Source organism: Sebastes umbrosus, chromosome 8, assembly GCF_015220745.1.
Source record: "Sebastes umbrosus isolate fSebUmb1 chromosome 8, fSebUmb1.pri, whole genome shotgun sequence".
Classification (NCBI taxonomy): Eukaryota; Metazoa; Chordata; class Actinopteri; order Perciformes; family Sebastidae; genus Sebastes; species Sebastes umbrosus.
Genome location: NC_051276.1, coordinates 16,913,603 through 16,928,422, shown reverse-complemented (window position 1 = coordinate 16,928,422; position 14,820 = coordinate 16,913,603). Strand labels below are relative to the sequence as shown.

Below are 14,820 nucleotides of genomic sequence, written 5' to 3'. Positions count from 1 at the left end.
AGGAAAACAGAGTTGTATTGATGTCACTGATCCAAAATACATAAGTAATACGGGATACTGCTAGCGGTCTACGAAAAGAGAAGGTAAAGGCGCTGAAAACAACACTTAAAGCTGCAGTGGGTAGAATTGGAGCAAGTAAGATTTAAAAAAAGGTATTTTTATAAAACGGTCACTATATCCTGACAGTAGTGCATGAGACTGGTAATCTGAAAAAAATGTGCCTCTGTGTCCTCCGGTGTTCCTAATGGCATCTGCAGGATTTCACAGACCGGAAGAAAACAACCAATCAGAGCCGAGCTGGAGTCTGCCGTCCTTGAGCAGCTGTCAATCACTCGCGAACTCCAATCAAACGATCAAACTAGGCAGCACTGATCAAATATGAATCAATATTCTGTTACTGTAATGCCTATTTCTCTCATATAAAATGTTTTCAGAAACATCTTGCGTGTACTGTTTAGCTGTAAAATGAGAAAGTTTGTGACACGGCAGCCATTGAGATCAGCTGAGGAAATACCATTCACCGCCCACCAGCCAGCGCACAGCCAATAGGAACGCTCAATAGGAACGCACTCTCTGAAATGACCTGTGATTGGCCAAAGTCTCCCGTCACAGGCTAGATTTTCTAAAGCCTGAAAACAGAGCCATGATGAGGTGCACAAGTCTAGTTTTCTCACAGAACACTTGAATTACAATATGCTGAAATGTTATTATGGATGTTTTGCCCAATGATGCCAAAAAACGTTCTGCCTACTGCAGCTTTAAAAGAAAACATTCTCTCTAACAAATTGACGAAGAAGGCCAATGCAGCAAAAAAGGCTTCGTTTAGTGGCACATATCCTAACTAAACAAAAAGCCCTTCGCCTATGGCAGGCATTGCAATAGAGGTGATGACTGCGGTATTAAAGGACCATAAAAGTAAGACAGAAATTATGTCTGCTATTGGCAATGTACAACTTGGTGCTATGAGTACCTCTCGGCCACTTTCATTTTGCAAATTAGCTCTCAGAGGAAAAAAGGTTGGAGACCCCTGATATAGATAGATATTTAAGCCCTGAGGTGATCCTTAAGAAGGAAGGTCCCTCATAATAAATGATAATTTTAGATCTGTTTGCTGATTAATGATTCATAGAGACAACCTTCATCCTCCTGTTTGTACCTGCTGTTCTAAGATCAGTCTTTTAAAAATCTCATCACAACTGGACTCATCTCATAGGCTGATGCTCTCCATCTGATGTTAACACACATCAAAGTGTGTGATTGGCTGGTTTGTAGAGATAATACCTAGGGCATAGTGAGCCCGAGGCTGTCCTCACCTGAACGCAATCACAACTACTACTGATGGCCAACATGACTGAACAGAAGAAAACCCAAACAAACCAAAAATGAAGGAACTGTCTCTCTAAAAAGTGCAATGTATAAAACAACTCATCAACGGCCACTTATCACCACAAAGCATGGATTGCCACTGTTGTGCTATGTTACTGTTATCAACCGTGCTGCTACAGTGAACATTCTTGTTTGGTTCTGAAATTGCTGCATTGTGAATGACAGACAGGGCTGAAAAAAATAATTATGAGAATTTCCGCCTACAGAGACCTCACCTCGTTGACATCTGTTTTGGAGCTTAATATTACAGTCTGTTTCTCCATTTACAGGTAGACATCTCAATCTATACATCAGTCTGTTCACATGACAATCTGAGTACCGTCCATCCATCCATCCATACATCCACATAAACATTCATAGGATCCGTCCATCCGCCAGGCAGTGAGCTGTCCTCCCCCGGGGGAGGCTCAGCTGCCTCCTGCAGCCCTCAGACATGTTTTAATGGTGAGCCTGAACTATATAGGCTCCCCTGGCTCTGCTGAGAAGCACACACACACACACACACACACACACACACACACGCACACACACATCAAACACTGCATAAAATTGCATGTATATCAGCAGAGGTGACCTAACCAATGCCTCTGCCACATTTCTATTCCCCTATAGCCTCCCCCTTTCCCTTAATATTTATACACCATTTCTTTATTCAAATACTAATTTCTACTTCCACATGAAACCCCTTTGTTGTTCTTTTTCATCTAAATCCCTGTAAACACTGGTTATTTTCCCTCCGTAGCATCCTTTTTTGTGTTGCTCTTTCTTTTGTTCCTTATCTCTCTGCCCCCCAGCCAGTTCCTCCTTCTGGCTTTCCCCTTTTCTTCCTCTTCTTCAACACCACCCCTCTCCTTTCTGCCCTATCCCCCTTTTTTCCGTCGCTCTTACTCATTTTCGCATTTGCAGAATGTAATTTCGGTAATGTCATGCTGTCCTGTAGCGGATGTCTTTGTGTAGATGAGAGTCGTGTGAGGACAGGATGGGTGCGAGACAGACTCAGAGAGAGAGGAAAAAGTAAACTGTGATCAGCACAGATGGAAGGACACCTGGTCTGTAATGGTGTTTTCAGATGTTCCCGTCTCTTTCTCTCTCTTTCATGCCCTCATGCAAGCGCACAGACACACACAGTTACTTCAGAGAGGCAAACCCGGGCACAACATGAAGGAGCATCCTCCTCCTCCCATGGTGCAATGGAGGCAGAGTGACGGATGGGATGGGGAAAAATGGGAGAGAGATAAAACAACAATATGCAGCCATGGAGACAGGTCCAAAAGGGGGGAAGAAGGGAGTCACACAGAGAGAGAGTGGGGTACAGACAGGGAGTGGTTCACACATTTGGCAAGTGAAAGTAGCTGTGATGAATCCAGCAGAGTGGCCTTATCTGTGTTCAGTTGCGGTGAGTGTGGTCCTGTGAGGCTGAGAGGGAGCAGGTCTGTACAGCTACAGGGCAGACTGGGAGATTAGTATTTAGGCCAAGAGAAGCGCTCGTAGTCCACCTCAGGGGCTGAACCTGAACCTGAGCTGTGTGAGGATTCTTGTGATGATGTGTTTGAAGTCCAGCTTCTATTTAAATACAGTCACAGAAAAGGCTCCACATAGTTCTAAGGGGAAAGATGAAAGGCGTCAAAACTTGAATGTGATGCAGGCGAGAGCATTTAATTACATTTTTGGCTAAAAAAAGGAAAAGAAACAAAACCCATGTGAGAGACTTTGCAACTGGACTCATCACATACTGGAGGCTGATGCTCTCTATCTGATGTTAACACACATCAAAGTGTGTGATTGGCTGGTTTGTAGAGATAATACCCAGGGCATAGTGAGCCCGAGGCTGTCCTCACCTGAACGCAATCACAAGTTAGACATTTGCACTGGCTAAGCTAAGCTGGCCTTCTTTTTACAGTTTAGTAACATAAAACATGAAAGGAGTAGTTCAATTTAGAAATACACTTTCGCTTTCTTGCCGAGAGTTTGATCAGAAGATCGATAACAATCTTATCTCTGTCTGGTCATTATAAAACTGGAACTAGGAGACAGTTAGCTTTCCGTAACAACTGGCCGATCCAAAGTTCACTATCAACATGTTATATCTTGTTTGTTTAATCTAGTGCTGGCCCGAATGCTCCAAAGATTCGACTGTTGCCATGGTAATCAACCTCCAAATCAGTATTTGATTGCTTTGTTTTTTAATATATATATATATATATACAGTATAGGCAAATATAAATATGTAATAATAATGTATAAATCTTGAAATAGCCCATGAAATCAGGAATAATCCCACAACATTATTTATTATTCATATTCAACATTAATGATTATTAGTTATTGTCAGAGGGATATCACTGTTTGTTGTGTGTAGAGGTGCGTGTGTGTACAGCAGTATGGCATCAGCATTGACACGGGGGAGATGGAGAAAGACAGACAGAAGAACATGTAAGCCTGCTGCGCCACACCATGAAGCTTCGAATACCTTTGAATATTTCTCACCGAAGCTTTGTAGCCCAAAAACTGGTATTCGGGACAACCCTAGTTTAATCTGTACAAAAATGATAAATTGTAGTCGTCTGAGGGGTTACGTCCAGGAGTATTTTTGGCCAGGAGTAGTGACATAACCCTCTGTAAAACTGTCGTACATGTGTAAAAACATCAAGTTGTGGATTGTATGAATTAAACAAATGATAGAATTTGTTACCTTTGGAGAGTAGCTGTTTCCAGTCTTAATGCTAAGTAAGGGATAATGTACAGCGAGCCAACAATGACCGGCTCGCTGTACATTATCCCGCTTATTACACGGTTACTTACTTAAGAAATCAATAATTTGACACAGAAATGGTCCTCGAGGGGTCCGACGTCAGAACTGTGTCCATAGCAACTGTCTGTTTTACATAGTAGTGGTCTGCTTTAAAGAAATAACAGACCGTACAATGCTGTGATTAACCAATCAGAATCAAGTATTCAACAAAGCCGTGTAATAAGCTAGATAACCGGGTGCTGGCAGTAGCCTGATATTGAACCCACAGATATGAGAGAGGTATCAATCTTCTCATTTAACGCTTGACAAGAAAACGAATAAGCATACTTCCAAAAATGTCAAACTATTGCTTGAAGGACTTATGATATAATGTAACATTAGACCTAAATGGAGGCCGTTGCAGTCCCATTTCAATGTGCAATTTTTACATAAGAATATTGTATAAATATGTATAAAGCAAAACTTTGATATCAACATGTTAATAATTAAAGTTTGCATTTACTTCAAGTAAGAAAATATGATGGCTTAAATCCTCAATGAAAATGAGAAGGAGGAGGAGGAGAAGGAGGAAGAGGCGTGGTGAATTTTCAAACAATACGTTAGTTCTCAGGAGAGACGGGCAGTGCAGCCCAGCAGGCAAACACACAGCAAAGCCCGTTTCCAGTAGTTCAAATGAGGTTGCTGACACCATGCATGTCAATGAGGAGAGGCTGAAGCCCAAGTGAAGCTTAAACACACTCAAATACACACATGATGCACACACACACACACACAGAGATTGCAAATAAACAAGAACACACACACATAGAATATCTGGTAACTCACAGAAATACCCACACATACAATTATATGCACACATCCCTATCTCATTTCAGTCACTTAGGAGCAGATTCACTATAACATAGCCTACAGAGGTGTCATTAACATTTCAAACATGTAAAATTATGCAAACACCCCACCGCGCTGTGGGGCCAAGCAGCTCTGCTCATTTAACACACTCCTCCAGTCGCTCAGACGGAACCGTTCTCTCATGCGTCAGTGTTTCACGGTTTTACGAAAACAAACATCTTGTCAACATCGTGCATTTACATTAATACACATGCAGACAAAAAATAGCACAGCCAAGGAAAACCAATCTTGGAAAAAAAAACACATTGACATCTCACACATGAAAGATGGTATCAATGAACATTTTCTGCTCCCATCATCTTTCCTGGCCCTCTTGGATAGACTGTCGAGCCTTGTGCCCAGCAAAACCAATCTGCTCATATTTCATTTCATCCCAATCTATTCTTTTGCTTGGGTGAACTGACCATATCGTGTGTGTGTGTGTGTGTCTTTATGTGTGTGTGTCCATCACGCCCAGTGGAGGTCTATGTGCAGGGCCTCAGAATATGAGGTAATCAATCACATCATACTGCCTTAGATTAGAGCCACATCGATCTGGTCTCAGCTCTGACAAACAGCCTGACCTAGAATACATCCACCTGGACAGGGCACACACACACACACACACACACATACACACACAGCATCTCTTCTTTCACTGCATTTCTACCACTCCACATCGCACCCCCTCCTGAGAGTGTACACTACCACATACACACATACCAGGAATATTTACTGAGAACCGCAGTCTGAGACAGAGCGGTCCCTGTGCAGTGAGATCCAAGGTGGGATGATTTTCCTAGTGGGTGGCTGTTCATTTGTATGCTCCTTTCACTGTCCATCACCTCCGCTGCACCCGTCCACGAAAGCAAACACTCACCCAACACTCATACTGACATTCTCGCATACATATTTCTACCTGTGCATGTGTGTGTGTGTGTGTGTGTGTGTGTGTGTGTGTAGTCTTCTCTATATTGGCCACATGCACTCATTTCATTTATTAATGCTCTGTATCGTCCCAATCAATGGTCGGTGGTGTGATGAAGGTCCTTGCCAGAGGGGAGAGAGAGAGCGAATGGAAAGTGCTGTGAGATGTGCAGCGCTCACAGAATCATTAAGTCTGAGTTCAGGCCTCGGAGTGTGTGTGTGTGTGTGTGTGTTGTGTTTAACAAGTAATCATTAGCACTGGATATGCAGTGAGGGTGTCAGAGTGTTATCCAGGTATTGTTTGAAGATATCTAGCTGTCTACCTTGTAGTGCAGGCTGGAGAAAATCAAAGGCCCAAACATCTAAAGTATCTGTATATGTAAGCATGTGTGTGTGTGTGTGTGTGTGTGTGTGTGCGTGTGTGTGTGTGTGTACGTGTGTGCTCGCATGCAGGTGACAAGCCTTCTCCCACCATCCCACTACACAGCAGAGACAGAAATATACGCTCCAGAAAGCTTACAGTCAGGGGGGTTGAAACTTTTCCACCACCTCTGTTTTATAATGTAAAACATATGGCAGAGAGTACAGCTCATTTCAATATTTGATTCAATCTTTACGTCGTAAGTACGACAAACTGCTTTGCAATTTTTACGCTGTGCTTAAAAATGAGCGTAGAAATTAATTTGAAATTTAGTAAATATATATATCTTGCAGCAGCTAAAGCGACGCAGCAATGAAACCATAGTTTGCACACACACAGTGAATTTTAAACACTTATTTACACAGTACATGTTGTGATTTGGGGTTCCTGACTGCTCTGCTACACTTTGCCTGCAGTGAGTCAGCCACAAAAGAATAGTTCAACGTTTTGCAGAAAATACACTTTTCCACTTTATTGTTGAGAGTTAGATAAGAAGATCAATAACACTCTTATGTTTGAGAGTGATATCAATCTTCTCATCTAAATGTCGGCAAGAAAACAAATATAAATAGTGTTGAATTATTCCTTTAAAGTCTGGGTAAAGCAAAAATAAATATGTGTTCTGAGTTTGTCACACAACAGAAAAATGACGTGTTATTAACCACCCAGACAAATTTGAATGATTAAAAAAATCGGCAAGAGTATAAAATTAGGTTTCGAAATCGTGAACAAATCTGAAACGCTGAAGGCTCTGAACCACTGATGCTATAGAGAGCCGTCACGCCCCTTCCGGTGAACCCAATGGGACATTATTTCGGATAAAAATATGAATGGTAGTCAACGGAGAGAGATCAATATTTTTTAGATCCCGTTTGAACTGCGCCACGAATCACACATACGATGTTTGTCAATTTAAAACATAATTTTTTAAGTCAAGAAAGTTTGTCGTAGGTTTGTCAGAGTATCATTTAATTTTGTGAGAAACCGCTCAGTGAACTACATCTCTCATCTCGAACAATATACGTCACCAACACTAACTGGCTAGCTAACTTAGCTATGACCACGCAGAAATACCACGTTATCTTACCTGATGTGATTTATCCAGCGACTCCTGGTCTTTTTATCAGCCGGGAAGAGAAAGAACGAGCAAAACCCATTGCTGGTGTCAGTACATCCCAGTATGAAGCACACAAGCATCGTAGCTTCAGAGAAAGAGACGTCACTTAGGCGACTTTTGGGTGTGTAGTTTTTCTTATTACATATTTTCACAGTCTGATACTTCAACAGCTTTACAACAAACTGTGACTTTCTTGACTTGCAAAATTATCTTTTAAATTGACAAACATCATATGTGTGATTTATAGAGCAATTCAAACGGGATAAAAAAATGATATGTCTCTCTCCGTTGACTACCGTACATATTTTTTTTCGAAATAAGGTCCACCGGAAAGGGCGTGACTTAGGCTCTCTATGCGTTAGGGGAGGGGTTATGCTAAGGATGACTCCAGTGTGTCATCGAGCCATGAGTTCAGGCTGTTTCAAAAAACACGAAAATGGAGAAAAACAGTTTGAAAGTCTATCTCCACAATTCAGTACTACATAGTTCACAGTCTTCTCACATGTTTTCAGCACTTATTTTCTAACATGTATAATGTGTTTAGATATAAATCTCAGATTTTACTTTACCCAGACTTTAAGAGAAACACAACTTTGTCCCTCTCTTCTCACATGAAATGGCTCGATCATGGCGAGTTATGTTTCTGTTTTGATGTTCATACTGGAGCTTGAATTGAGACTCAATGTGTCGTGGTGAGCAACAGCTGAACAGCCCTACAGAGACAGCCGGCTGGACGAGTGACCAATGAAGTTCTCCTGGAGGTGGAAGGATTGACCAATGAGAGAGCAGGGCTGATTGGAGGTGATTTACGTTCCTGACATCTTTAACCAAATTACCCAGCATCCTTTGCGGTGTGATTACTGTGATGCACAGTCTTGGTGCTTGTGTGTAAAGTGTGTGTGTGTGTTATTTCACTTCTCCCAAGGCAACAGCTCGCGCAGAACTGGAAGACGGATTTGGACACAACAGCAATTCAGAATCAAAAATCCCAAACAGGAAAAAGAAAACATGTTTTTCAGATTTTCTGTGATAGTGTGAAATCTGCTTTCTCTGGCATTTATCACAGTTAGCAATCCCACTGACCTGCAGGCGAGGCTTAGACAACATGTTCAGGGTTTTATGAACTAATCTCATTGATCGCTAGCCAACACTGCTGTCAGGACAATCCTGAAGATTTTCACACCATTTGTTTGAATTTATGGGAATCTAATAAGCTACAAGTGTTACATTTTCTAGTAGTGCAAAAGGACTTCACAAAAAATGCATCTGTTTAGCTGACTCCCTGGTGACTACGATGTCATTTTCACAAAGACTAAACCACTGGCCTAAAGATTTTGAAATAAGCTGAGGGAAGCCTTTCTTCAGATATATGTCATCCGCAATATGCAACCAAATCACATCATGCTGACAAGTTACCATTAAAGACAGAATATAGTAGGTACAATGTAGGGAGTCTCTGTGGTTCACTGTGAGATGTCTATCTACTGACACCAGCACAGTTTCTATTAGAGCTAACAGGCTCATCTGACTGGAAGTCTGCTTGATCCATCAGTTCATTTCAGCCACTCTGCTCTCTCAGCCCTGCTCTTAAAGACAGATAGTGGGAGACTGTCTCATTTCACGCTTGCAGGAGTTAATGCCATTAAACTAGACACACAGATACACTCAAATGTGCACGCATTCAAACACACACACACACACACACACACAAGATGTAGCTGCTATCTGATGGCCTGAACAACGGCAACCTCTGAGATAAAGAGCAGCTTTCCTGTTCCAGTGATACACGGCCATGTTCAGCCTCTATGGATGATATGTGTGTGTGTGTGTGTGGGTGGTTGTACCTTTGTGTGTGTGTGTGTGAGTAAGCATTTGCACCTGTGCTGTGACCAATCCCTCAGTGATCCCATTACAAGGGTCTGACAAGCGATGGTTGTTGTGGGTGTGTGTGTGTGTGCGTGCATGCGTGTGTGATGGAGAGGATCATCTGTGAACTGCTGTTAGTTAGCAGCATTCTCTATCACTGTGGCATGTTATTATCTGGCTCGCTCCTACGTTACATCACTCATACTTACAAATACACACATTTGCGCAAAAACACACACAAACACGAATTTGTCCTAATACTTTTGTGAGGATGCTCACATTGACTGCATCCGTTCTTTATTCCACATCACTATACGTAACCTTAAAGGAGTAGTTCACCATTTTGGGAAGTACCCTTATTTGCCCTCTTGCCGAGAGTTAGAAGAGAAGATTGATATCACTCTTTCATTTGGAGGAAATAGACTGTTAGATTAGCATAGCATAAGAACTAAAAACAAGGGGAAACAGCTACCCTGGCTCTGTCCAAAGCACATCTAGAGCTCACTAATAAGCATGTTGTATCTTGTTTGTGTAATCCCTATAAAAACAGAACTGTAAATAGGTCAATTTGCGGTTTTAGGAGGAGTTACGTGCTTGGAGTATTTCTTGGAGTGACTTCCTGGAGTCTCCACTGATTGCCTGGCAACCTCACAGTGATGACGAGACTCAAAGAAGTCACTGCACCCGACCAAGAATTAGTTCCAGCATGTTGCTTCCAGTAAAACCACTAAATGTCTCATCTTAAACATAAGCCTAATCAAAACCCTAAACCAAAGTGTTATCCTTAGAAAAGCCATTTAAAGATGTGAGGACTCCAACATCCTCACTCAAAAAAACTTCAACAAACTCAAGAGAAGTGCAAGAAGAATAAACCCACTTTCACACCACCTAACCGTTTGAGGGGTTGGGCATGTACCACTGACGCTAAAAGGGAAGTCCAGCTTGCTGGTCATGCACACACAGATCCCTACAGACATTATATAAGGTTTGATGTAAGCACACCACACAATGCATTTATAAATAACAAGCGCACATCATTTTAAACCTTTTTTGAATGGCAGTAAAACAGGATCCTATAAGAATAACACGATGTGGCACTGTGTACGCACTCACTATACTGCCAACTAGTCTTTATCTCTATGCAAACCTGCCCTCCGAGTAACTTGTTATTCCTGTGCAGTGCCAACCTGCCTGCCTAACAGTGGAGCACAATTCAGCCAGTCTAGTCCAGGACCACAGGTCCAGTCAGCTCAGACCGAGAGGTTGTTAAACGATACCCCACAGACTGAGTTGCATCCACATGAATTGCAAGTGCAAAACACAAACACTATGATAAATATTCAATAAACCATGGAGTTAAAGCCAAAAGTGCAAATATTGAATAAACTGATCTGTGTCCATACAATGTATTAGTACATAAATGTGTGTATTTAACTCACGGAGGTTATCTTTATATCTGATATGTGGATCGCTTACAATGCACATTTATTACAAAGTTACACATTCTGCATACAGTTTGTGCAATGGTTTGTGAATTTAGCAGTAAAAACTGAGCAGTAAAATTCCCCATAGAGCTAAAACTTTAGAAAGAGAGAACATGAACATGAACATTTAAAGAGCTAATTGAGGGAAATAGTCGTTTGTGTATGTGTGTGTGTGTGTGTGTGTGTGTGTGTGTGTGTATCGGCTTTATCAGCTGGGTTTGCAAACAGGTTATGCCATCCCTCCTCATATTTCTCCTCAGGCCCCCGGTTTACTCGCTGCTTGTGCCGGCACCTGAGAGCCGATTATTGTTTAGGAGACTTGCAGCAGAACAGGCAGAGTAAGTAGATCTCTCCTCTGCTCTAATCTAATCAAATTTGATGTTTCCAAACACACAGCAGCTGGCTAAAGGCACAGCGATGATACCCAAGGAACAAAGCCCACGCTTGTTGTTGGAGACCGACCTAAGCTTCTCCAATTCCTGTCTCAATTTAGCATTCTCTCCCTGAAGCTTAACGCTGGAAAACAACAAGAAAGCAATTTAACAGGCTGACACTGTGAGTGTGTGCTTAGGTGTGTATGTGTGTATTACCTTCAAAATTGTTCATGCCTGTTTGTGGAGCAGACATCCTCTGTGGACTGATGGGGGCAAGTCTCCCGTGATTCCACGTTCACTCTGCAGCAACACAGTGAAGGAAATTCAAACGCCAAGAGATGGCACTTACAAACCCTTTAAAAACAGCTTGGAAAATCTTTCTCCGACTTTTTACAAAGATGCATTACATGTTCAAATGTGCATTGTATTTGTAAAGTAGCTACATAGATGTTGGGAGTCAATATAGGATTGGGTAGAAGTAGATATGCTACCACTTTTAAGCTTGTATGCATTATTAAAACCTCATAAGCAGTTTCTTTTTTCATGTGAGTGAAATAATAGGGGGAAGGGCTGATAGCTTTGATACCCTATGTGTACATCAAATGTAGAGATCAGTTCACTTCAGTCAGTACTGCAAAGGTCCTTTCATCACTTTGACCTATCCAGCTCTCACTTTCATCTTACGCTAACGAGGGGCTCATTAATTTCTAATCAAAGGATCCTGATTTACTTCAGGTCCATTGAGGATATTCAGACTCCATACACAGAAAATGGACGGGGGTCATCATTTTAAACAATACATCTGAAGACCACTGGGCATACATGAGCGCTCATATAAACACACAAGGTGAAGGTGAAGCTGTCTCACAACATTATGGCCACTTTTTAATCAGATTATGTATAATCAGATTATGTATTAGTATTGGATTCTCTACAGCCGAGACTGGGGCGAAGAGAAAAAGATGGAATGGTATGAAGACTGAAAAGAGAGCTGCTTTGTGTTGAAGCATGGCAAAAAGTTCCCTCACACACATCTGGAAAGAAGACACTATCTCACTGTGTGTTAGTGAGTGTGTGTGTGTATGTATGTGTGTGCTTATGTGTGCACGCGCATGCAGGAATGGCCGTTCCGCCACGTTCCAGATAATTCCACACACAGGCGGGTCCACACTCTCTGCCTCTAGCTCCACTAATACACCATCGGTCACTCTGCTCTGTGCTTGTGTGTAAATGTCCAGACTCAGTGAAACCGATGGCTGCGCCTGTCTGTCATAGGCTGTTTAACAAGAAATTCTGCCTCGAGACTCTCAATCTGCTGCTGCTGAGAGCCAGAGGAGCGGACCACAAGTTTTATCAGTAAAAAACACATTCAGCCTATCAGCGGAATCAATCCCATCTCCACAGTCACCTCTCTCTACTTCTTCAAAGCATAACGTACCAGGGCTGGTCTGCTGAATTGATTGCATTTATTAAAAAGATAAATTAAACGATATCAGCAGCATGTACCAGAGTCAACTTCCAACATCACGTTTCGTGTGTCAAGACATTCAGCTGAATAACATCTATGATATTTTTCAGAATGTGTGACAGGACAACATGGTGAAATAACAAACCCAGTGGTTCAGTTAACACTCATCCTGTAATCACAGGCCTGACCATGTTAGAAACAAACACAGTGTCTGTATGATATCACAAAGACACTTCAGTACAAACAAAAGGCCAGGTGCATATACAGGAGGAAATTATTCTGTTTCAATTCTTGACTTAAACCAGAGACAACAAAGGTCTACATGAGACAAAAGACAGCAGTTTGGCAGCTGCAGTCATCCACTTGTGTCACAGTGCCATCTAGCTTCTAAATGAAAAATTGCAAAAACATTTTCTGCAGTCAATTAATTGATAACAAACACTTAATATTTTGTTTTTAAACTATAAATTTGAAATATACAAAAATTCTAACTTAATGTAATTATATAGGGTGACATACTGCATCAAAGCTCATTTGGGAGAATCCTGCAAAGGGCCGTGTTGTTCCCTACAATATTAAACGTTTCGATATTTAATTATACAGTGGGATGGAAATCTATAGAATACATTCTACAGCAATATCCCTGTAATACATACTAACTGATTATAAACTTCTAATGTTAATTTTTTGTAGAGGATGTGTTAGAAACTGCTCCTTCAACTATGTGGTCATTTTTGGCTAGTTTGTAGTGTTGTTGTTTTATTAGAATGCATTACATTATAATGTGTCCCTGTTATTCTGTCCACTACTTGTGTATAAAGTGGGGTACGGATGCATATTTTACCACCCAAGACACACCTGCTGGAGCTGCTAATGCACGCAGCACACCGTATATAGTGACACAAGTTAACAGGCTGGAGCCCCGAGTGGTCATAGGCACAGAAAACAACCATGACGCAGAGCCGAGAGTGTGAATAACCGTTTAAAACAAACATTCATGAGACCTGCAGAGCACTTACAGACACTGAGTGAGCTCATTGTCTCACTCCTGCATGCTCTCCGCACACTTGTCCATTTTGTCACGGGTAATAAACTTACAATGTTTCGGAGTAAATTGATTACTAATAAAGGAGCCAATTCAACTAGAGGATCTACAGTAATATAACACAAAGGTCAGTAAAACACCTCTGCTTAATTTTGTACACACACACACACCCACACACACACACACAGCATGGCTGGCCTCTCTTTGGACACAGGCACTTGCTGAACCGCAGAATGTTAAATAAACCAGTGGAGGAATTCCACTGAGTCAACACAGCCTGCAAGTGTGTGTCTGCGTGTGTGTGTGTGTGTGTGTGTGTGTGTGTCTGGGAGCAGAACAGAGTGGTGTCTGTCACAGGGCAGTCCTGAGTAAACACACCTACACACCCACACACTCTCTCTCTCACTCCGTTTAGAGCCTACCTGCCCACGAAATGCACAGAATCCAGCTGCTATGGCAACAGAAACTTGCTGGTAAATCTCTGTTAAACACCTTCTCACTCACACACACACACACACCTGACCTTTGGGATGATGCAGTGTTTCCTGTAGCATCACTTTTGCTATATTTCTTTTATTTAATGATACAATATGATGTACTTTATTGTCCCTGAGGGAGAAACTTGTTTTGGACTCACAGCACTGCTGATTCTTCATGACGAAAAAAACACAACAAAACTACACACAACAAAGCCAATAGATTGACTAACCATTGAATAAATAATACCAACACATTCACAATAAATAACAACTTTAGAACATACTCAAACATCCACACAACACCCCCGAATATTGCACACACCCTATACACTCCACAACTCATTTGCATCCATAAGATTTTTTTTCAGCAGATACTTTGACTTGACATAGTAGGAAAAACACAGGTGCCACTTATAACATTAACAATGGCTCTGTTCTATTCAAGTGAGCCAGTAAGCCATGACAGCAAGTCAGCATGCACAATAGGAGTCTGAAACTAATGCAGCTACTCACTGTTCCTTTTATCATTTACACCAGTGCTTTTTGTCAAAAAGTCTTATGTAACAAAAGCCTATTTTCAACGCCGTACACCCACACAGGTGTTTTCAGTTAA

General features: G+C 41.6%; 1 protein-coding gene across 1 annotated transcript in view; it reads right to left on the bottom strand.

The window, feature by feature from the left end:
• The window catches only part of rgmb (repulsive guidance molecule BMP co-receptor b), a 48,077-nt gene extending 36,577 nt beyond the window's left edge, over positions 1-11,500 (bottom strand). The window contains exon 1 of the mRNA XM_037776958.1: positions 11,432-11,500. Within this exon, the coding sequence (XP_037632886.1) occupies positions 11,432-11,468 (37 nt within the window). The 5' untranslated portion in view covers positions 11,469-11,500. The remainder of the gene's footprint in view (positions 1-11,431) is intronic.
• Between the last annotated feature and the right edge of the window lie 3,320 nt (positions 11,501-14,820).